Source organism: Pavona decussata, unplaced genomic scaffold (genome assembly GCF_977016875.1).
Source record: "Pavona decussata unplaced genomic scaffold, jaPavDecu1.1 SCAFFOLD_102, whole genome shotgun sequence".
In the NCBI taxonomy this organism is placed as follows: domain Eukaryota; kingdom Metazoa; phylum Cnidaria; class Anthozoa; order Scleractinia; family Agariciidae; genus Pavona; species Pavona decussata.
The window spans coordinates 3,776,859-3,800,259 of record NW_028145517.1 but is presented as its reverse complement, the minus strand read 5'-3'; the positions used below and the strand labels follow the sequence as shown (position 1 = coordinate 3,800,259).

The 23,401-nt window shown below is 40.9% G+C and overlaps 5 protein-coding genes across 5 annotated transcripts; 2 read left to right on the top strand and 3 right to left on the bottom strand.

The window, feature by feature from the left end:
• The first annotated feature begins 1,244 nt into the window (after positions 1 to 1,244).
• Positions 1,245 to 8,563, top strand: LOC146471714 (medium-chain acyl-CoA ligase ACSF2, mitochondrial-like). The gene is made up of 6 exons (XM_085120777.1): positions 1,245 to 1,492; positions 3,353 to 3,442; positions 4,417 to 4,508; positions 6,137 to 6,213; positions 7,278 to 7,385; positions 8,324 to 8,563. The coding sequence occupies exons 1-6, from the start codon at positions 1,245 to 1,247 to the stop codon at positions 8,474 to 8,476; spliced, it is 768 nt and encodes a 255-aa protein (XP_084976903.1). The 3' UTR covers positions 8,477 to 8,563.
• LOC146471713 (medium-chain acyl-CoA ligase ACSF2, mitochondrial-like) lies at positions 8,560 to 10,849 on the top strand. Its single transcript, XM_085120776.1, has 5 exons — positions 8,560 to 8,601; positions 9,194 to 9,280; positions 9,378 to 9,430; positions 10,077 to 10,134; positions 10,790 to 10,849. The coding sequence occupies exons 1-5, from the start codon at positions 8,560 to 8,562 to the stop codon at positions 10,847 to 10,849; spliced, it is 300 nt and encodes a 99-aa protein (XP_084976902.1).
• A 2,145-nt stretch (positions 10,850 to 12,994) lies between these two features.
• Positions 12,995 to 14,579, bottom strand: LOC146471712 (adenosine receptor A3-like). The gene has a single exon (XM_085120775.1). The coding sequence runs from the start codon at positions 13,889 to 13,891 to the stop codon at positions 12,995 to 12,997; it is 897 nt and encodes a 298-aa protein (XP_084976901.1). The 5' UTR covers positions 13,892 to 14,579.
• An 880-nt stretch (positions 14,580 to 15,459) lies between these two features.
• LOC146471711 (medium-chain acyl-CoA ligase ACSF2, mitochondrial-like) lies at positions 15,460 to 19,053 on the bottom strand. Its single transcript, XM_085120774.1, has 4 exons — positions 19,040 to 19,053; positions 17,201 to 17,258; positions 17,014 to 17,082; positions 15,460 to 16,319 (listed from the first exon to the last, which is right to left on the bottom strand). The coding sequence occupies exons 1-4, from the start codon at positions 19,051 to 19,053 to the stop codon at positions 16,269 to 16,271; spliced, it is 192 nt and encodes a 63-aa protein (XP_084976900.1). The 3' UTR covers positions 15,460 to 16,268.
• A 3,239-nt stretch (positions 19,054 to 22,292) lies between these two features.
• On the bottom strand, positions 22,293 to 23,318 carry LOC146471710 (adenosine receptor A3-like). The gene has a single exon (XM_085120773.1). The coding sequence runs from the start codon at positions 23,189 to 23,191 to the stop codon at positions 22,307 to 22,309; it is 885 nt and encodes a 294-aa protein (XP_084976899.1). The 5' UTR covers positions 23,192 to 23,318; the 3' UTR covers positions 22,293 to 22,306.
• Between the last annotated feature and the right edge of the window lie 83 nt (positions 23,319 to 23,401).

Here is a 23,401-nt window from a genome sequence, read left to right as displayed (position 1 = left end):
CAATACATACATCTTATTCGATGGTTTTACATATAATACGCGCGCGTATTTTGCGAGTTGCACAGTATTTTCCCAAGCCCTGAAGCGAGGAAAAATACGAGCAAAAATACCGGTGCTGTTTTCAATATCCAAACGTTTCAGTACATCGTTTGAGTTTTTGGCTTCTTCTCAACTCTGGTCACGTGACCTGCCAAGTATGACACCTGCTTCAGCTGAGTTCTAAGCTGCCTGCTTACTGGGCTTCGTTCGTTCGCGTTGTATGTATGCTGGCTTATACTGAATTTGTCAACCTCCTCGATCAGTGACTTGTACTAAAAACCGATCGTGAGTACTTATCGCAATCTGATAAAAAAAATACCACCTACTCGCACGTCTCTTACTTCTCGAAGAAGGACAAGTATTGTAGCTATTAAAGATGAGAGAGTCTCGTTGAAAATCGATATATGAAAATTCATATATTTGAACTGCGAGTTCAGTATAAGACCGCGATGATTATTCACTTATTCACGAGAGAATTATATTTCAGAAGAAATCATGAGTCCAATGTTTAGTTGGTGTCCTTTCCTCAGTTCTGACTTGAAAATACGTTTCGCAGTATGTTCATGATATTGTGTCGAATGTCTCTCATCTTCCAGCAGTAAATCAGAGGATTGAAAGATGAATTGAGAAACACGAGAGTCATAATGTAACGCTCTATGATGATAAGCAGAGGGTTAGAGGTACCGGTTATAGCGATAGTCCACAAAATACAATTGTTTGGTAAATAACAAAGCACAAACATAAGATTAACGTAAATTGCAGTGACCGCGGATTTTCTGAGCCTTCCAACATTCGCCATTTCACCATTCTGTGCTAGTTGCTGTACCTGAAGAGCTCGGATGTGTTGTTGGTGTTGTCGTATGACCATGTATATATTGTAACTAAGGAGTGATACAGTTATTAAGCAAGCAACAACAATGATGGCAAAAATCACGTAAGAAATATTCATTGGAGTCCACAGCCAAACCAACGAAAGAAATACGCTGAACAGCCAAATTGCAGTCACCACACCAACAACACATTTGTGAGTCACAAGCTCCTGATATCTGAGATGAAGATGGATGGCCAAGAATCTGTCTGCACTCAGAGCTGTAACACCGAAGAACGAAGCGAAAGAAAATAAACACGCTAAAAAAACAACCGCCTCAGACATGACATGAGGTGAGCTTTCAGCGTTTTGTTCCAACTCAATGGTAAGATGTGCAATGTACAAAGGTTGCACCAATAAACCAACACCAAGATCAGAAACAGCCAGACTAAGGAGCAATGTTTTTAAGGTCTTTGATAACGAAGACGTTTTTCTTATCGCGAGGATTGTGACGCTGTTCAACATGGTGGCGGTACAGCATAACAAAGCGTTCAAGATGCAGTTAGCGATGTACGATGAACGCTATTCATCAGCAACAGCCATTGAAAACGTAAAAGAAGTTGACTGTATATCTGTTGCCGAAAGGTACGAAAAACTTTAAATTTGAACTTAAATCGCTCACCACGCTTCCTGCTAATATTCCTCAAGGGAAAAAGTTTCACTGTCCCTGCGCTTAAAATGACGTACAAAATTATCCACCGGCGTATAACTGATGATCACAGACCAGGTTACTGCAACAGCTAGGAATTTCGTACAGGTTGGAAGCAGAACTAGTGTAAAAACTACTTTTACCCGGCTTACCCGTGAGTTGCAGTGGAAAGCCAAGATACGACATGGATCACCTGTTTTTCCAAAACGACAGTTAATTGAGCGGTGCATTTATCACATGCGAAAAAACAATTCCTCGATTATTAAAACTTCCTTGGTTAATTGTCAAAGCAAGCATGATATTTGTTTGTTCTTTTTATTGTTGACCGACGTCATTGGGTACCATGAGGCGTCTTTACTGTCAAAATTCATATTGCAAATCGAGAAACATTGACCCACCAGACAATTCTTTATCAAGTTACGCGTATACAATTAGCCCAATTTCGATAGATTAAAATTCAGCCTGAATAACATCACTACGAGGCTCGGGGAATAAACCCGTATAAACTCTACAATTTATTCCCCGGAGCCTCAAAGTGATGTTTTTGTTTCCGGCTGAATTTTAATATATTACCAAATAAAAGTCGGCGATATAACAATTACCAGCTACTTCAATTAACGTTGTCCGATCAAAGCTTCACGCTTAAAGACAAGACCGAAAAGTAATATAGGTAGTTCTTAATTTATTTTCGGAGGTACGACAAGTAGGATGGAAGAAAACACTGTAGACGTTTATCTGCGTGTTTTAAAAACTCGCAGTACACACATCGCTGGCAACTTCTGACAGTGTCTTTTCGGGGTGTTTAAGCACTGCTTCCATAATCAAAAATTCCACGCGCGGGTACGTGGCCACACCGTTCATCAGTCTTCCAATGGTGTTTGCTTTCACTTGTCCTAAATTTAAAGCAGCTACCACCTCATCCACTTGATATCCTAACATCTCTTTCATCGAAATGGCTCGCTATCGTAGAACTTCACTGAACGGGCTAGGCATAGCTGATTTTGTTGATGAATTTATTCATAAAAAATCCCATATAACCGCTACAGAGACGTGGTCATGTAGCGATTCCACCGCATGCTATGGCCTGCAATACGCAATGTTGCACCATGTGTCCAGGCCTTAAGTAAATGTTTAGACCGTGCCATTGCACCACCTCCTCCCCCCCAACCCTCCACTCCGTGGTGATTCTGATTACAGGTTCATTTAAAATTACCCAGGTGATGTCAGTAGTGAGGTCCAGCCCACATCAGAGTAAGATTTGTTCTTTGCTTTTGTTCACATAAAAATCACCGGTCTTTCTTCTCCGCCAACTATAGGTTCAGTTCTTCTTTTGTTTTCTCTCGCATAACAAACTTTTTTACCTGCAAAACACAGAAAACTATGATTCACAGGCCTGCTTTGTTGCAGTAAGCTTCTCAAACTCATTAATAATTCATGTTGAGAAAACCGGCGTGAAGAAGGTCTGGAAATGTGATCTTACTTATCATGGCTTTGAATTTCTCCAGTAATTATATATAATTTGAAAAGCTTTATCAAACGCTCGAAAAAGGGTTTCATGCGGTTTCCAAACAACCCGAAGCTGGCGTGCGTTTCTCAAAACTCCCGAGAACTTCTCAGGCCCGAAAAGCTCCCCGCAAAGCTCCCGAAAACGCTTTCTGGTGTTTCTCAAAGAGCACGAAATTTTCGGGCCCGAGAAAAGTCACGTAATTTTCCCCGATACATTGTGTAAACAGTATAAGGTGTCCAGCCTTGTTTTGTAGTATCCATTCTAGGAACAAACCTTTATTGTTTTGCAGCATGGTCGGTGTAGAGTGGGGAGCGACCACTGTCTACCCATCTCGTGGATACAACAGCACAGCCATTTTAAAGGCGATTCAAGATGAAAAGTAAGTAGAGTTCAATGCGTGAACCATTCACCTATAGATAAAAGGAAACGCAAATTTGAAAATAGCCAAGTAAAAAATATTTGCGTACCCAGACTTGCGCTGGGTGGCCAAACAGATTTTCGTGTAGAGCCAAGTTGCACGAGAAACCTTCAATATATCCTCTCTCGTGGTCCCATGAGTAGCAAAGTTAACATTTGTAAGGACAACTTAGGGCGGCCTGCCTTGGTTTTACGCCCGTTTCTTACGCCTTATCTCCCCTGCATGCGCCGAAACAAATGCATTGAGACCTTAATCTCAATTATGCGGCAGGCTCTGCTTAACTTGAGATTTTGCCTTGTTTAATTGAAAGCTGTGGAAAAAAATACGGATTTAGGTACTGCACCACTGCAAAAAACTGCCTGCTATTTGGAACGCATTGAGAGGTATAGTGGAGTTTGAACTGTGCCTTACCTGGCAAGCGCGTAAAGAAAGGGGACAGGCCTGAATTTCCGGCGAACGTAAGAGGTAAGGGGTCCACTTCCTCCTTCTCCCGCGCTTACGAATCCCTCCCACCCACCCACGTCCCCTTTTTTATTTGAAATACAACGCAGGCTAGCGTTTGCTCAAGGAGAAGTCAAGTCGTTACGAATGAACACAATTGCATGCAAGTAAACGGTAAGTAGCTTGCCTTCTGTATCGAATGTTCTGGTGCACAGATGGATAGGGTTGGGGTGCAGGGTTTAGGTTTGGCCTTAGATTTCGGTTAGAGCTAGTTACTCTACCACCCAGAGCAAGAAGGGAACGCAGGCTACAAACGCGCGCCCCCTTGTGCCTTGTTTAGCTTGGGCCCTGATCTTTGAAAACTTTATCTAAATAGTGCGACTACCCAGCTGTATAGAATCAAACCAAGTGAAGTATCGTTGAACAAAAAACCCTAAGTCCTAAGTATAATAACTAGAAGAACACAGTTCTCATTCATTAACTTGTCCATACAGGTGTGACACTTTATATGGAACTCCTCCCATGTTTATTGACGTTCTCGCCCATCCTGAGCTGCACAACTATGACCTGTCGACCTTAAGAAAAGGTACGAGCTCTAGCTGCTTTCCATGTCAGTGGCTAACGATCGTCAACAATCCCAAAAGGTGCAAAATCTGACTGTTCGTCAGTCTGCAGTTTTTCCGATCACTCCACCGCTAAACTGCCGCTATCACTGATCACGTGTTATAGCGCTTACGCGATTGTGGTGATCACGTGGATCTTCTCACAGTATCACTACTCGAGGACACATACAGGTCACGGGAATGAAAGGAATAATCTTCTTAAATGTATTAATAATTCATGAGAAAACTTATTAATAATCCATCAAGAGAATACATAGGTTTGGAAATGTGATCTCATTCATCATAAAATTTGCGGAACTTTTGTTTTGAATTTCTCTCACAATTATTAATAGTTTGAGAAGATATATCAAACTCTGTTTCAGCCGATAATTTCCCAACACCTCAAAGTTGTTAAAAAATACTCGGCTGCGCCTCCCTTTTTCAAATCTACTTCTCGTTGTTTGGAAATGGGATAAAACACTGTTCCTCGTATTTGAAATATCATGACAAAAACAATCTTTCCTCTGGTTGATTTGACGTAGCTGAGTAAGATTACTTTCTCGTCCGCAGAGGCTCCCTCATAAATCAAAGGCTCCTGTGGGCCAACTCGTGAATGCAGAAGTAAAAAAAAAAATTAAAAAAGAAAAAAGAAAAGAAAAAGGAAACAAAAATTTTTTCTCCGTTTCAAAGAGAATCGAACCCGGGATCCTTTGCTTCTAAGTCAGCGAACTACGCTACTGGGCCTAGTTGCTCGAAGCATGGTTAGCGCTAACTCGGGTTAAATACCATGACAACCTATAGGTTTTAATACCTCTTAACCAATGGTTAGCGCTAACCATGCTTCGAGCAACTCAGCCCTGGACAACGTTGTCCACGACTCCTGAAGGCGAGATTAATATTTGTATTTATAGGTTCTTGAGGGTTTTGAATTATCTGGCACCTGTGGCACTACGATTTTAACGGTCAAATTACTTCGGACCGCCAAGAAAGAAAACGCGAATGAGCGAACATCGTCAGACGTTTCTCCATCATATTCTCTGCTTCCATTTTGCGCGAAATCCCTGTTGAGTTGGACGACAATCTCGGTCTTTAGCGGCTTTCAACGCGGCGCTTTAAGTCACCAAATTAAGAAGTTGTCTTTTAGTTTCACTGTAGTTTCGGTCAATGGAATGAGTTAGTAGACAACACACCTACTAGTGTTTTTTTTTTTTAAGAATAAGTTATTCGTTGAGTTGAGTTTACGTCTTTGTTTTTTGTCCCGTAATGGCGGCTGATGGTGAATACATGCACTATACGTAGACTCATAAATATATTTTTTGATTAAATTCCGATTAAATTAATACGAAGTTTACAGCTAATCGAGCAAGCGAGTGAAATCCAGCCCACATTACGATAATTCGTTCATTGTGCATGCGCGCGTTCACGAGCTAAAAGGAGCGAAAAGTCTCGCTCCTCGTTATATCATTCTCTCAAGTCCCTTATTGGTCTCCGCTCGAGCGCGAAGGAGGCCTCTGTGTAGGAGAGAGGTAAGATCAAATTCAAACATTCAAGGCCATCGAAAACCTCTCTAAAGAATTGTTATTGATGTTTGATATTTGTGTTGCCTTTGTAGGTTTCACTGGCGCTACATCTTGCCCAGTGGAAGTTATGAAAGACGTTGTATCCAAGTTGAGGGTGTCTCAGCTATCGGTAATTTCTTTTGACGTCTTTTGTTCCTATTTCTGTCGAATTTGATTTCCCTCAGATAAAAGCACAGGCCGCAACCTCGTTCCCAGGGTCTCTAATCTCCCCCCCGGGGGGGTGGGGTGGGGGAGTGGAGAGCCAGGCCGTCCCACACACTCACTCCACGGTAACGGTACCGAAAAAGATAGCGACTGGTACATTTACCCTTAAATTCTTAGCACACGAAATGATTCCCCAAAACGCCAAAAAAAAAAAAAAAAAAAAAAAAACGCACTGGAAAGTGAAAAATAAACAGCCGCCATGTTTTCCGTACGGTGGAGGTTGGCGTATCGAACAAGAAAATTAATGTTTGGTTTATCAACAGAGTTGATACTGGTAATTTGGCCACCAAAACGAGATTCGACTGCTGAAGTTTTGAGCGTTGTTCTTTTGTCAGAACGAAGCGTTAATGCTGGAAACGTCAGCACTCGAATCTCTTTACGGTGGCCAATTTACCTTTAGTTATCAACTGTCAATAAAGCCAAACATTCGTTTTCACTCCCTACTGACGCAGCAATATAGTAGAGAGATTTAGCATCGCGTTTACGTGAAACGGCAAACGTCACCTTGCCGTTCCACGTTTCACGTAAAATAGCGTGAACCTTTTGACTTAAGCTTCGCGTGTGCTTAGCTTTTGCGAGTTTCGATGAAGCTGTTTTGCGTTTCACTGTGGTGAGTTCATGAACAAAAGTGAGGTAAGGGGTGAGTTATGAAGGATTTTTAAACATGAAACTTAATTTGCCCTAGTATGACTTGTCGGAAATATTATTGGGGTACTTGTTTTCAACAATTAATTACTTATATGTGTGAGAAAAAAGGAAGGAATACTTTAATACGTAGTTCTCACGTAGACGGCAAACGCGAAATATCCTGTTTTCAAGTAGAAACGGCAACCGGCAACCGGTAAACGCGAAAAATGGCGGGAAAATCGTGGTCACGTGGTCATTTTTGCCGTTTGCGTTTCACATATACGCGATGCTAAATCTCTCTAATTTGTTTAGAAACTAACTCCCTTATACATTGTTCCATAGATTGCCTATGGTATGACAGAATCCAGTCCCTTGGTTTCTCAAACTCCTATAAAGGATTCTCGTGAAGCGATTTTGTCAACAGTGGGAGCTGTTTTACCACACACAGAGGTAACAGCCAGACAGGTTAGGCAGTAATTAAAGAAACGACACGTGATGTCACAGGCAGCCCAAGCTCCCGTGAAGAGAGGTTTTTAACTTGCTTCGAGCTTTCACGTGAGCTTGGACGACCTGTGCTTCGTTTCCAGCAAAAGCGACGTCTCCAAAAAGGCGGGAAAATCCGGAATACTATTGTATGGTAGCCAGCCAAACTTGGGTAGTTATTATTTAGTGTTCTTCGCAGTCAGTCGAGACCTTAAGCGTCAGTGACAGCAGCGAGAAGAATAAGTGTACTTTTCAACTGTATTCATTTTCTTTGGAGACGCGCTAGTGTAGTGGTTAGCGTGTCGGACGCTCGGAAGATTAGAGGGTCAGTGGTTCGAGGCTAGATTGATCACTTCATCGACACGCTGTTTCCTTCCAACCTCATATTCTAAGGCAAAAATGAAAATACAATCCCTTGTTTACGAAAACTGCCGAGCGCTGTAATTACAATGTAGACAATGAAACATCTAATGTTTTGCAGCATGGTTTCAAAATCAAGACGAATTTCTCACAACAATTATGGAAATGACACCTTAGCAACTAAACAAGTGTCTCAAAAAGTTTTAATTGCTCGCAAGAAAGTGAGACGGAACTTTCTACAACAAGAAATCGCTTACCGCGCGGCGCGCGAGATTTTAAAATTTCCCACTATTCGGTGTACTGTCAAAAATAAAGGGATTTTGGCCCGCTAGTTGTCCAGCTTGTGTGGTATATACTAAAACAATTATTCTCCTCAGTGTCGGTGAAAGTGTTGGATATTTACCTCGCCGCTTTCGCCGCTCGGTAAATATCCACCACTTCGGTGAATAACTGTTAATTATCATCGCTTTTCATTTGTCTTCTTCCTTCTCCCTCTCTCCTCTTCTCTTTCGCTCCTTCTTTCTTTTCTTTTTTTTCCCTAACAGATTAAGATAGTGGACAGCGAGGGGAAAATAGTGCCTGTAAATACCTCTGGTGAAATATGCATGCGTGGATATTGTGTCATGATGGGGTACTGGGGAGATAAGGAACAGACGGAGAAAACTATTGGGCCGACTGGTTGGCTACATTCCGGGTAGGATTATATGGTTTGGATAGTCGAATCAACCTAGTTAATTCGGTGTGTCTGATATGTCGCTTTTATCATAGGGATCTTGGGACAATGGATGAACATAGCTATTTGAAGATTGTTGGGCGATTGAGGGTATGCACTTAAACTGAATCGGAATCTGAGGCGAAGGAAACATTGGCGAAGTAGTGAAGATGGTCTTTCTTTACATGTATATCTGCATGGTTATGGCAAAATGTTGATTTGGACATACGCCTGTTTCCTCTATCCATTCATTCATCAGGTCATTGATCCATTCGTTAGTCCGTGTGTTTGTCCGTTCGGATCTTCATCAGTCAGTGAAAACAGTCAGTCATTCAGTTATTCAGTCAATCAAACAATCAGTCAGTCATTCAGTCAGACAGTCAAACAGTAAGTTAATCAAAAGAGTCAGTCAGTCAAACATTTAACCAGTCAGTCAGTCAGTCAGTCAGTCGGTCAAACAGTACGTCAGTCAAAGTCTGTCGGTCATTCAGTCAAATAGTCCATCAATCAAAATAGTCAAACAGTCCGTCAATCAAAACAGACGGTCAGTCAATCAGACAGACGGTTAGTCAGGGGCAGTCAGTCAAACATTTTACCAGTCAGTCAATCAGTTGGTCAAAAAGTCCGTCAGTCAAACAGTCTATCAGTCATTTCCAGAGCTAGCCAGTTAACCAATATTTCTATCTTTCATTTCATTGAACAGGACTTAATCAATCGAGGAGGAGAAAACGTTTATCCAGCCGAAGTTGAATATTTCTTGCACACACATCCCAAAATACAAGATGTACAGGTAGTAACTTAAATGCTGAAAACACTTTACAGTAATTGACCAAGTTAGCGTGGAGAGGTTAACACCAGGTTGACATTTCTATTTTCTAATTGGTCAGGTGATCAGCGTGCCTGATGAGAGGCTTGGGGAAGACATGTGCTGCTGGATCAAGTAAGTTTTAACTTTCTAAGAATTCACTTTCAAGTAAAACAATGTCCCCTACAAACAGCGGTAATTTCATTGGGTGAAAAAGTCCCCGGCCAACAGACAACGGTAATTTTAATGACGGCATACTTCTTAGGTCCCGTTTAAACGGTTTCAATATTTGACCAACATTCTTTCAACAAAAGTTGAACGGATGTTGGGCAAATGTTGGATGAACGGAGTTTTTTAACGGCTTCAACGCCATTGAACATTTTCAAGAACAAAGGAAATGTTGAAACGATGTTGAATGAAAGTTTCAAAAACCAATTTAACAATTTCAACATTTTTAAACGCTTTCAACAATGTTGAACGACCTGTTCAAACGCCTCCGACATTTGGTTCAACAAAATGTCGAACGTATGTTGAAGCAAATGTTGAAATCGTTCAAATGGGCCTTTCGTCGTCCTTAACCTCAGTCGAGCGTGAGGTCCTGGGAACGGGTAGCATCCAGGCAAGGGTGAGTCTGTGGCATCGTGAATTCCCGCCAAAAATCGAATGAGCGGTAAAAGCACGCCTGGTTACTTGACAACATAAGAATTGTGCGTGTTAAGTTCAGTAGATCAATTGCTTGTCTCTAACTTATTGCCGGCATATTTGTCGGGCTTATTACTAGGCTAAAGGAAGGAGAATCCATGACTGTTGGAGAAATTAAAGACTACTGCAAGGAACAGGTAAGGCTTGTGAATCATTCAATGGTCCACGGTTTAGTGAAGGTTGGAAGACTGATTTGCTAACAATTGGTTGTTGTTTTCGTTTTTTAACAGGTAAGACCGGAACGCGTATTTCATTTTGGGGGCCTAAGAGAGGGGGCTCATTTGTACCGGGCGTTCGCTTTTTCGTTTCAAAGTGATCATCTTATAAGTACGTAAATTATGATCATCCGGGTGAGTGTACTCCTTTGAAGGACTGTTTGAGGTGACATTGACTGACGTTTCGACAACATGAGCGGAAGTCATCTTCAGACAAAAAAATTGTGGAACGTCATTAGATGGTATAAATGCCTCTGGGTTCAAACTAATTACAGTAATCATCTTAGTCTGTAGAAACACATACTGGACAATAAGAGAAACAATAGCTATACAGTGTCTTATAGGGGCAGAAAAGGAGGCTTACGCAGTCGGCGCAGGATGCTTGTTCTAGGGGCGCTATTGGGAAGGGGCCACTTGTTAACAAACACTTATTCAAGGGGGAGGGGGAGCGCACTTACTGGAAAGATGACGGTATATCGAAGTTTTACGGTAAGCCCAGGGCCGTTTGTCCTTTTCTATCACGAGGCCTATAAAAAAACGTCAGAAGCAAGCCCAGTTTTTACTTTTCCTTTCCCAGGTTAAGAAGTACGTCATGAGGGAGCAAGCTGCAAACGAGTTCAAATCATATTTGACGTAATATTGTACGAAAATATATTGTAGTGAATGGGTTTCACTTCCTGGAAACTAATCAGTAATGGGCAAGGGCGCATAAAAAAAAAAAAAAAAAAAAAATTGCGGGCCGTTTATGCGGGACACATCTAGCCATGACCTAGCCAAGCTGCAGTAATTCGTCTGAATGGTTTAAGGACGTTGCCTCCTAAGCAGCGGAATTTTTGCGTCGTTTATCAGTGTGTGGGAAAAACAGATCTCATCAGAGGCTACTGGAATCCAAAAAATGAGGGTAACCATGCATTTTTTCAGAGATAGTTGATCAACAATAACTCTAAGCCTTTAAAACAAAGGATTAACCGCCCTGGGCGCTTATTTAATTTCGGGCCCATAAGGGTGGGCGCCTATTCGAGTGGGCGCTTATTCGAGAGTGGACGCTTATTATTTCCCCAACATTTTCAGCAAACGAGGACATTTTAAGAGAATAACAAAACAAGGGATAACAAGTTTACTTCTCTTCACAAAGACAAAACAAAGTGCGAAAGCTAACATAAACAAGCCATAAAACAATATAAAAGTTCATTGACTGTCGTATCTAAAACCAAGTTGGAACACAACTCACATTTCTCTTACTTCATGATGGGCTAGTGCAGAAATGTTTTTGTTGGGAGGGGGTGGGGTGGGCGCTTATTTGAAGGTGGGCGGTTAATCGAATAAATACGGTAACAATATATAGAACTACAGCTTACTTATAGTTTTGAAAAATACGTGGTTACACCTAAGTTTCTTTTTTTCATTCCACTACCTCTTGTCAAGATCCTCTCCGCGCAAAAATACCATTGTATTAGGTGGTACAATTCCAAGATGCGCAGATCATGTGCGCAGTAGCTAAAGGTTGCTCAGTTACCGTTTGGCTAAGATTGGGGGCTCGGATGAACAGTACATTTTTGTGTACTTTATGACTAGACTTTGCCGTGGCTTAATTACTTTCATACACGTCACCTTTCCGTCAGAATCAAATAAATTCAGCAAGTGGAAATCAGGCAGGAGGCAGCGACTAAGTATCTAATACATTTAGCGAGCATTTTTTAGGCGATTACTTGGTCATTTTCTTCTTACAACGGAATTAAATTTTTTACCATCACACATTCGGTTATAAAATCAACTGTTTATTTTATTGTTTAATAGGAGGTAGCTTTGTACAGGTTTTTTTTTTAACAAGGCTATGGATAAATGACCTGCCATTTGCTTTGGTCGCAATAATTTTTTCATTTCAAATTGTACAGGGTTTTCAAACGTCATTAAACAAAGATTTTTCAACAATACGCTTTATGTTCGTTTTTGCGACAAACATGTAAACCAGATCTTAAGGCATGGTGGACACACGTTGCATTGTACATAACGTTGCGTGTGGCGAAATTACACTCTATTCACACCTGATTCAATTCTGCGTGGAAGTAACATACAAGTACAACACCGGATATACGCCCGCCCCCTAATATAACCCCCCCTCCACTATAATACCTTCCAATAAACCATAGACACTAAATCCCACCGATATATTAGCTCTGAGCCCGGATATAGTATGAGCCCACTTACTACAATACATACATCTTATTCGATGGTTTTACATATAATACGCGCGCGTATTTTGCGAGTTGCACAGTATTTTCCCAAGCCCTGAAGCGAGGAAAAATACGAGCAAAAATACCGGTGCTGTTTTCAATATCCAAACGTTTCAGTACATCGTTTGAGTTTTTGGCTTCTTCTCAATTCTGGTCACGCGACCTGCCAAGTATGACACCTGCTTCAGCTGAGTTGTTAGCTGCCTGCTTACTGGGCTTCGTTCGTTCGCGTTGTATGTATGCTGGTTTATAGTGAATTTGTCAACATCCTCGATCAGTGACTTGTACTAAAAAGCGATCGTGAGTACTTATCTCAAACTGATAAAAAAAAAAAAAAAAAAAAATACCACCTACTCGCAGGCCTCTCACTTCTCGAAGAAGGACAAGTATTGTAGCTATTAAAGATGAGAGAGTCTCGTTGAAAAATGGATATATGAAAATTCATATATTTGAACTGCGAGTTCCGAAGACTGCGATGATTATTCACTTATTCACGAGAGAATAATATTTCAGAAGAAATCATGAGTCCACTGTTTAGATGATGTCCTTTACTCAGTTCTGACGTTTCGCAGTATGTTCATGATATTGTGTCGAATGTCTCTCATCTTCCAGCAGTAAATCAGAGGATTGAAAGATGAATTGAGAAACACGAGAGTCATAGTATAACACTCTATGACGGTAAGCAGAGGGTTAGAAGGATAAGTTAAACTAGAGGGATTAGTTAAAGCGATAGTCCACAAAATACAAATGTTTGGTAAATAACAAAGCACGAACATAAGATAAACGTAAATTGCAGTGACCGCGGATTTTCTGAGCCTTCCAACATTCGCCATTTCACCATTCTGTGCTAGCTGCTGTACCTGAAGAGCTTGGATGTGTTGTTGGTGTTGTCGTATGACCATGTATATATTGTAACTAAGAAGTGATACAGTTATTAAGCAAGCAACAGCAATGATGGCAAAAATCACGTAAGAAATATTCATTGGAGTCCACTGCCTAACCAACGAAAGAAATACGCTGAACAGCCAAATTGCAGTCACCACACCAACAACACGTTTGTGAGTCACAAGCTCCTGATATCTGAGATGAAGATGGATGGCCAAGAATCTGTCTGCACTCAGAGCTGTAACACCGAAGAACGAAGCGACAGAAAATAAACACGCTAAAAAAGCAAACGCCTTTGACATGACATGAGCTAAGCTTACAGTGTTTTGTTTCAACGCCATGGCAAGATGTGCAATGTACAAAGGTTGCACCAATAAACCAACACCAAGATCAGAAACAGCCAGACTAAGGAGCAATGTTTTTAAGGTCTTTGATAACGAAGACGTTTTTCTTATCGCGAAGATTGTGACGCTGTTCAACATGGTGGCGGTACAGCATAACAAAGCGTTCAAGATGCAGTTAGCGATGTACGATGAACGGTATTCATCAGTTACAGCCATTGAAAACGTAAAAGAAGTTGACTGTTATATCTCTCGCCGAAAGGTACGAAAAACTTTAAATTTGAACTTTAATCGCTCACCACGCTTCCTGCTAATATTCCTCAAGGGAAAAAGTTTCACTGTCCCTGCGCTTAAAATGACGTACAAAATTATCCACCGGCGTATAACTGATGATCGCAGACCAGGGTACTGCAACAGCGAGGAATTTCGTACAGGTTGGAAGCAGAAATAGTGTAAAAACTACTTTTACCCCGCTTACCCGTGAGTTGCAGTGGAAAGCCAAGATACGACATGGATCACCTGTTTTTCCAAAACGACAGTTAATTGAGCGGTGCATTTATCACATGCGAAAAAACAATTCCTTGATTATTTAGAACTTCCTTGGTTAATTGTCAAAGTAAGCTAGATATTTGTTTGTTCTTTAATTGTTGATCGACGTCATTGGGTACCATGGAGCGTCTTTACTGTCAAAATTCAACATTGCAAATCGAGAAACATTAACACAGCAGACATTTCTTTATCAAGTTACGCGTATACAATTAGCCCAATTTCGATAGATTAAAATTCAGCCTGAAGCAATAGACATCACTGCGAGGCTCCGGGAAATAAACCCATATAAACTCTACAATTTATTCCCCGGAGCCTCGAAGTGATGTTTTTGTTTCCGGCTGAATTTTAATATATTACCAAATAAAAGTTGGGGACATAACAATTCCCAGCTATTTCAATTAACGTTGTCCGATCAAAGCTTCACGCTTAAAGACAAGGCCGAAAGGTAATATGGGTAGTTCTTAATTTATTTTCGGAGGTGCGACACCAGTAGGATGGAAGAAAACACTGTAGACGTTTCTCTACGTGTTTTAAAAACTCGCAGTATACACATCGCTGGCAACTTCTGACAGTGTCTTTTCGGGGTATTTAAGCACTGCTTCCATAATCAAAAATTCCACGCGGGGATACGTGGCCACACCGTTTATCAGTATTCCAATGGTGTTTGCTTTCACTTGTCCTAAATTTAAAGCAGCTACCACCTCATCCACTTGATGTCTTAACATCTCTTTCATCCAAATGGCTCGCCATCGTAGATCTTCACTGAACGGGCGAGGCATAGCTGGTTTTGATGAATTTATTCATAAAAAAAATCCCATATAACCTTGCGGTCTTGTCTTGTAGTATTAGGGAGCTTGAGCAACGACGACGGCAACGGCAACAGCAACGAAAACGTCACCCGAAAATATATCTTTATTTTATTTGTGCTACTTCGCGATTATTTCAACTCGCTCAACTTTTACAAAAATGGCGAACTATCTAGGAACTAAATTGGTAGGAGTGGCGTACAAGTGAAGAAAGAAAACGAAAACTTCACCGTCGTGCGTTCACGTTCTCCACAAAACCTTAAATATGGTCATTTCACGTTGTTGTTTTGCAGAGGACGACAAAGAAATGTACCAAAATGTAAAACGCACGTGCAGAGCGATTGTATTTGCTCATTAGACCTATTGTTTTGCAGCGTTGTCGTTGCCGTTGCCGTTGCCGTTGCCGTCGTCGTTGCTTAAGCTCCCTATCATGCTTTGATCCGACAACGTTAATTGAAATAGCTGTATATCAAGTACCTACCTGGTAAGTGCTTGACACATGATAATTATCATGTCCCCAACTTTTACTTGTTATAGTAATCACCATTTATCAAGCACCTACCTGTTAGCTAGTGTGTTTCAAGCTGCTTTTATTGTAAGACCCAAACAATTTTAAAAAGAAAATTTTCTCGGAAGATGATCCCCAAAAACATCCTCTAAGAATTTAAGCCCAGCGCATATATTCAGGATTGCGTTGTATGCAATATTACACACAATAATTTCAGGGGTGGGTGGGTGTGAAGCAAGGTGCGACTTAGCAATTTTAGTTGAACTTCAACAACGGCCAACCTTGGGCATGATTCACGGTCGTTTTAGAGGTAGCGGTTATCGGTGGTTTGAAAAAGAGTCTTAGTGAGCGAATTGACGATCTGGACAATGATACATGACCATCGAAGAGAGGTAGCCGTTATGAGGAGGCCTTAATAAAAATACTTGTGTGAATGGATGGAATTTGCTGGGCAAGAAAACAGCCGCTACAGAGAGGTGGTCATGTAGCGATTCCACCGCATGCTATGGCGTGCAATACGCAATGTTGCACCATGTGTCCAGGCCTTAAGTAAATGGTTAGACCGTCCCATTGCACCACCTCTCCCCCTCCCTCCACTCCGTGGTGATTCTCATTTCAGGTTCATTTAAAATTACCCAGGTAGTGTTAGTAGTGAGGTCCAGCCCGCATCAGAATAAGATTCGTTGTTTGCTTCTGTTCACATAAAAAATCATCGATCTTTCTTCTCCGTCAACTATAGGTTCAGTTCTTCTTTTGTTTTCTCTCGCATAACAAACTTTTTTACCTGCAAAACAAAGGAGAAAACTATGATTCACAAGCCTGCTTTGTTGAAGTAAGCTTCTCAAACTCATTAATACTCCATTTTTGAGCTGCGTGTTAGTCTATGTTTTTAATACTTCTAACTTTTGTATTTTGCGCTTATATGACCGTAAGAGTGGGGAGTATAAATAAATAAAAAAAAATGTCAAAAAATGTCAAATGTCAAATACTCCATGAAGAGAAAACCATCGTGAAGAAGGTTTGATCTTACTTATTACGGAAGGCTTTGAATTTCTCCAGTAATTATATATAATTTGAAAAACTATATCAAACGCTCGAAAAAGGGTTTCATGCGGTTTCCAAACAACCCGAAGCTGGGTTCAAAAAAAGCCGGATTCCGTAGCCTGTGAAGAGGCTCGTAAGAGGGGTATAGGGCGAACAGAAATCTAGCTCGGTCTGGCAGAGCGCGCTCGGCCCGCTTCGCTCTCCGTTCTCCCAATACCCCACAATGGGAGCCTGTTCACAGGCTAGAAATCTGCGCCTCGTTTTTCAACCCACTGTGCTTGGAAAGCGGATGAAACACTCTTCCTCCTGTTTGATAAATTGCTTTCATAATAACTGAAACGACAGAACGAGAAAAACTACATTGCCATTAAAATGCGATCTGGTGCGATTTTTTTGACTGCCGCCATGTTTCCCACCCCAACCCATATCCTTACCTTTCCTGTTACGGTGAGAGGAAATTCATCCACGAATTTGATATAACGAGGAATTTTGAAATGGGCAATCTGAAAAATGAAACATTGAGAACGCAAAACACCCCGTCAGCATATTTAAATTCACAAAAACCGTGCCACATGCGATTGTGCATTCTGAATCCACGTTTATAGAGAGAATGCTGAATACCTGGCCTTTGCAAAACTCTTTGATTTCCTCCGGAGTCGCTGATTCACCAGCGTGCAATCTGAAAGGACACCAGCAGTTGTCAGTAATTCTAGAACTCTGGGCCCGGTTGTTCGAAAGCCGATTAACGTTAATCCACGATTTAAAAGTTAACCAAGGTTTTCTGCTCGCTCGTTAAAATTGTTTTTAAACCCTAATTTTAAGCTAGTGGTAAAGAAAAGTCAACGTCAAAACTGAGGAACAAAAATCTTTTTGAAAAATCTTTATTGTTGTGTAATTAAACTCGAACCAAAGTTGTTGTTGAACAACTGGGCCCTGGAGAAGGAATGATTTAGGGGTAACCAACGAAAATCTTAAAGAAAAATACTTAAAATATAGTCTTTAGTATTCCCTGATCTTCGTAAGCTAATGCAGATTGATATGTTCGGATGCTTTAACTGAAAATTTTAATTGCAGAAAGTTTTAGGAAAACGATTTATATGCTCCCAACTTACTAGCTGTTGTTGGTTTTACGAAAATGTTGGCTGACCTTTTTTCGTGTTTTTAACGGCCTATTTGCTTCTTCGAAAAAGAAAGGAATTTGTTTTACAGTGTTACGAAATTTGAACAGGAAGCCTGCAAATTTCAGCTCAAAATTTCGTAGTTCCTCACTGGAAAACTAATTTTGGTTACGACTAAATGTAACGCATCATTAGGGTGTCAAGCGCGGGAAAACATGCACCCGATGCAAAGCACGGGAAAACACGCACCCGATAAAAAACGCGGGAACACATGCACCCTAAGTAAACCGCGGTAAAACACGCATTCGTTGTAAACCGCGGGAAAACATGCACCCGATCCAACTAATCAGTAATGGGCAAGGGCGCATGAGAAAGCATAATTGCGGGCCGTTTATGCGGGACACATCTAGCCACTGCTCAACCAAGCTGCAGCAATTCGTCTGAACGGTTTAAGGACGGTGTTTCCTAATGAGGCGGAATTTTTGCGTCCGATTGATAAAGGGTTTATCAGTGTGTGGGAAAAACAAATCTTATCAGGGGCTACTGGAATCCAAAAATAAAATTGAGGGTAACCATTTTTCAGAGATAATTAATCAACAGTAACTCTTAAACCTTTAAAATAAATAACAATCTATGGAACTGGCGCTTACTTATTTCTGAAAAATGCGTGGCTACCCCTAATTTTCTTTTTATAAATTCCACTACCGCTTGTCAAGATGCTCTTTTCCCGCATGGTCATAAAACGGCCCAAAAATACCATTGTATAAGGAGGTACTTTTTTCGGACCATCCCAGGATGCGCAGAACGTGTGCGCAGTAGCTAAAGGAGGCACTGTTCTTAAAAACTGGTGGTTTTGCTCAGTTATCGTTTGGCTAAGATTGGGGGCTCGGATGACAACAGCACATTTTTGTGAACTTTACGACTAGGTTTTGCCGTGGCTTAATTACTTTCATACACGTCACCTTTCCTTCAGAATCAAATAAATTCAGCAAGTGGAAATCAGACAGGAGGCAGCGACTAGGTATCTAATACATTTAGTGAGTATTTTCTAGGCGATTACGTGTTCCTTTTCTTCTTACAACGGAATTAAATTTCTTAAGTATCAAACATTCGGCTGTAAAATCAACTGTACATTTTATTATGTAATAGAAGGTAGTTTGGTACAGATTTTTAACAAGCCCACAGATGAATGGCGAGTCATTTGCTTTCGTTGCGATAACGTTTTCATTTCAAATGTTACTGGCTTTTCAAACGTCATTAAACAAAGATTTTTCAACAATACGCTTTATGTTCGTTTTTGCGACAAACATGTAAACCAGATCTTAAGGCATGGTGGACACACGTTGCATTGTACATAATGTTGCGTGTGGCGAAATTACACTCTATTCTACAAGTACAACACCGGATATACGCCCGTCCCCTAATATACCCCCCCCCCCAACAATAAGACCTCCCAATAAACCTCAAACACTTAATCTTACCGATATATTAGCTCTCTCGGATATAGTATGAGCCCACTTACTACAATACATATATCTTATTCGATGGTTTTACATATAATACGCGCGGATATTTTGCGAGTTACACAGTATTTTCCCGAGCCCTGAAGCGAGGAAAAATACCGGTGCTTGTTTCAATATCTAAACGTTTCAGTACATCGTTTGAGTTTTTGGCTTCTTCTCAATTCTGGTCACATGACCTGTTAAGTATGACACCTGCTTCAGCTGAGTTGTTAGCTGCCTGCTTACTGGACTTAGGCTCGATTTCCGCCGCTCTCAGAGGAGCGCGGGCTCGTTTCCCGAACAGCGGCTGGAAATCGAGCCTAACTGTTCACAATCTCGTCCCCAGAGCCCGCGCACGTTTTAGGCCAGCGGTGGCCACACGTCCTCTGGGCTAATCAGAAACCGGAAGCAGGGATCCTGCTTCCGGTTTAAAGGGGGATTCTGCTGACCGAGAGGAAGACAGCCTCTGGTAAAGAACATCAAAGGCCAAGAAAACGAGTGAAAAAGGTGACAACCTCCATCCCTCCCGTTTGTCAGTGATTGTCATTCATGTGAGACGTCCTTAATAACAAAACAACCAAAACAAAGGCTGCGTAAAATCTGGGTTTGTCGGCGATTTGCTTTTCTCAACCGCGACAAATTCATTTTGCACATTGACAGGTCGTTTTAGAAAACCAAACATTTTCCATAGGCAGGGGCAAAAAAACATATGTAGGTTATGGCGATCAGAAACCATTTGTTGTACTTTTACTCATTTGGAGTTAAATTAAGCTTGTTTTCGCCTGTAAAATGTAGTTTTTAACACTTTGAAATGGGGGTGAATATACGCAGTCTACGCAGTATGAGATAGCCAAGTTTTTTCATGACACTACAGTAAAGTTAATAGCGAAACGAAAATAGAGCCTGGTCGGAGGTTATATAAGCTTTAACCTAATGAACTAAAACAGGGTAAAGATTTTCAAACAACATTCGAGAAACTTCAGCAAGGCATCGTTCCTAACCTGATTGCCGTTGACGACAAATACCACCCATACCAACAAATGTTTACAAATGTAAGCTTAATTTTTTCCGCCGTGAAATTTACAAACGATAGGTTTCACAAGATCAGCTTTTGCTTACCCAGATACCATGATGCCAGAACAAATACAATAAAATAACAGAAGTACATTTAATAACAAGACACAAATTTGTAAACGTTCAACCGAAATAACCAGCAACTTGAAAATCTAAGCCGTATCAGAAAGAGCGGCAATTTTTTTTCAATTCACACACTCGGTGCAAGCTTAAGAAACTCACCCTGAAAAAAAAAAATTACCTGCACTCGATGTACTTTATCAGTCCTATAAGCTGCAAACTTACAAAACTCACAAATGAACTGTTGGTTTTCCTTGTTCAAGTTCAATTATGTTTCTGCTGGGCTGCTGATAGAATATCTGTTCCTGTTCAACAAAGTAATCTTCAATAAATTCTGCTCCAGTCAGATCAACTCGCAGACTCCGCGGTGCCTAATGGATTACAAGTTTGCTTCTTTCAGTTCCTTTGGCAGCACGAGAAAGGCTGTTAAACTCTTATCTGCTTTAGACAATGTTGAGAACGATTTTCAACGGCCAGCATTGATTATGAACCGCTTTTCAGAGTCGATAATTATAGGAGTTTTTCCGAAAATTGTCAGGTCCATCGTTAACCTCGACCGACGCAAGTGTCATACTGTCATTCAGCTTTTGTCAAACGCTGCAACATATCGCAAAGGTTTTCGCGCCTTTTCCGTTTAGTCATGTGATTTGACTTGCTATCTTTTTCGTGTTTACTCACTGCAAAAAATAAGAAGCGTATGAAAATTTAGCTGCATTTTGATTCTATAGCGGTTTTTGCTTTGATTTCTTTGACAGTCTATTTCTTTTCTTGTTTTGAAACCTCCGATTCAAAGACGCTTCCGGTAAAATGTACTATCCAATCAGATTTCGATTTGCTGGATTTTGACATTGATTAGCCCAGAGGTCTTGCTTCCTTGGTGCTGACCAAAAGGAACGCAGCCTCTGGGAACGAGATTGAACTGTTCACAGCGGTCAAATGAGTGCGCATGCTCCGGGGATTTGTGATTCAATCGTGAATCGATTACGAATGCTCCACTTCAATCGCCAAATTCACACCTGTTACCAAAATATTTTTTTTGTTGAATAAGATATGTGATGGAGCAAGTTCGAAGGAACCTTTCCTGAAAGCGGCAACCTTAGCTATTTTGATTTGGGCTTATCCACGCGAAATGAGAACAAGCAATTGAAATTTTAAAAAAGCCGCCATTTTGCCGAGTAAGATTGCTCACGCGTGACGAGCATGCGCACTCATTTGACCGCTGTGTGGCCTAACTGGGCTTTGTTCGTTCGCGTTGTATGTAAGCTGGTTTATAGTGAATTTGTCAACCTCCTCGATCAGTGACTTGTACTAAAAACTGATCGTGAGTACTTATCGTAATCTGATAAAAAAAAAAAAACCACTTACTCGCACGCCTGTTAAGCCACGTCTACACGAGCAATATTTATGTGGCAACTGCATGTCGCAATTTTTATTTGCCCGTGTAGATGGCTCGACAAATATTTGTTGTTAATTTGCGTCAGTAATAATTTCGCACAGCGGAGATGTCCATGGAAAGGCAAAAAGCAAGATGGCGCCATGCTGGATGCGCAAATGTTAGGGACTGTAGGGACTCGGTTCTATAGATGAGGTTGAAAAAATTGTCACATTTAATGTGGCATCTCGTCTACACGGACAATGTGACAATTTTTGTTTGCCACATAAAAACTAACACGCCAGCTTTTCAGCAAATGCAGTTGTCACATAAAAATTGGTCATTTCTCATCATCTACACGGCCAAATAAAAATTGCTACATAAAAATTGCTCGTGTAGACGGGGCTTTACTTCTCAAAGTCATGAACGACAAGTATTGTAGCTATTAAAGATGAGAGAATCTCGTTGAAAGTGGATATATGAAAATTCGTATATTTGAACTGCAAGTTGCGTATAAGACTGCGATGATTATTCACTTATTCACGAGAGAATTATATTTCAGAAGAAATCACGAGTCCACTGTTTAGTTGGTGTCCTTTCCTCAGTTCTGACTTGAAAATACGTTTCGCAGTATGTTCATGATATTGTGTCGAATGTCTCTCATCTTCCAGCAGTAAATCAGAGGATTGAGAGATGAATTGAGAAACACGAGAGTTATGGTGTAACGCTCTATGATGATAAGCAGAGGGTCAGAGGTACCGGTTACAGCGATAGTCCACAAAATACAAATGTTTGGTAAATAACAAAGCACAAACATAAGATAAACGTAAATCGCAGTGACCGCGGATTTTCTGAGCCTTCCAACATTCGCCATTTCACCATTCTGTGCTAGCTGCTGTACCTGAAGAACTTGGATGTGTTGTTGGTGTTGTCGTATGACCATGTGTATCTTGTAACTAAGAAGTGATACAGTTATTAAGCAAGCAACAGCAATGATGGCAAAAATCACGTAAACAATACTCATTGGAGTCCACTGCCTAACCAACGAAAGAAATACGCTGAACAGCCAAATTGCAGTCACCACACCAACAACACGTTTGTGAGTCACAAGTTCCTGATATCTGAGATGAAGATGAATGGCCAAGAATCTGTCTACACTCAGAGCTGTAACACCGAAGAACGAAGCGAAAGAAAATAAACACCCTGAAAAAATTAACGCCTTATACATGGCATGAGCTGAGCTTTCAGTGTTTTGTTTCAACGTCATGGCAAGGTTTGCAATGTACAAAGGTTGCGCCAATAAACCAACACCAAGATCAGAAACAGCCAGACTAAGGAGCAATGTTTTTAGGGTCTTTGATAACGAAGACGTTTTTCTTATCGCGAGGATTGTGACGCTGTTCAACATGGTGGCGGTACAGCATAACAAAACGTTCAAGATGCAGTTAGCGATGTACGATGAACGGTATTCATTAGCTACAGCCATTGAAAACGTAAAAGAAGTTGACTGTATATCTCTTAATTCGAACTTTAATCGCTCACTACGCCGCGGCTTCCTACTAATATTCCTCAAGGAAAAAAGTTTCACTGTTCCTGCGCTTAAAATGACGTACAAAATTGTCCACCGGCGTATAACTGATGATCGCAGACCAGGGTACAGCGAGGAATTTCGTACAGGTTGGAAGCAGAAATAGTG

Coding starts and splice junctions, on each gene's coding strand:
- LOC146471714 (XM_085120777.1), top strand. CDS start 1,245: ATGTACAAAGGTTGCACCAATAAACCAACACCAAGATCAGAAACAGCC. Junction 4,509..6,136: donor CCTGTCGACCTTAAGAAAAG/GTACGAGCTCTA, acceptor TTGCCTTTGTAG/GTTTCACTGGCGCTACATCT. Junction 7,386..8,323: donor CTGTTTTACCACACACAGAG/GTAACAGCCAGA, acceptor TTTCCCTAACAG/ATTAAGATAGTGGACAGCGA.
- LOC146471713 (XM_085120776.1), top strand. CDS start 8,560: ATGGATGAACATAGCTATTTGAAGATTGTTGGGCGATTGAGG. Junction 9,281..9,377: donor CCAAAATACAAGATGTACAG/GTAGTAACTTAA, acceptor CTAATTGGTCAG/GTGATCAGCGTGCCTGATGA. Junction 10,135..10,789: donor AAGACTACTGCAAGGAACAG/GTAAGGCTTGTG, acceptor TTCCTTTCCCAG/GTTAAGAAGTACGTCATGAG.
- LOC146471712 (XM_085120775.1), bottom strand. CDS start 13,891: ATGGCTGTAACTGATGAATACCGTTCATCGTACATCGCTAACTGCATC.
- LOC146471711 (XM_085120774.1), bottom strand. Junction 17,083..17,200: donor AAGAGTTTTGCAAAGGCCAG/GTATTCAGCATT, acceptor TTCATTTTTCAG/ATTGCCCATTTCAAAATTCC. Junction 16,320..17,013: donor CTCTCACCGTAACAGGAAAG/GTAAGGATATGG, acceptor TTTGTTTTGCAG/GTAAAAAAGTTTGTTATGCG.
- LOC146471710 (XM_085120773.1), bottom strand. CDS start 23,191: ATGGCTGTAGCTAATGAATACCGTTCATCGTACATCGCTAACTGCATC.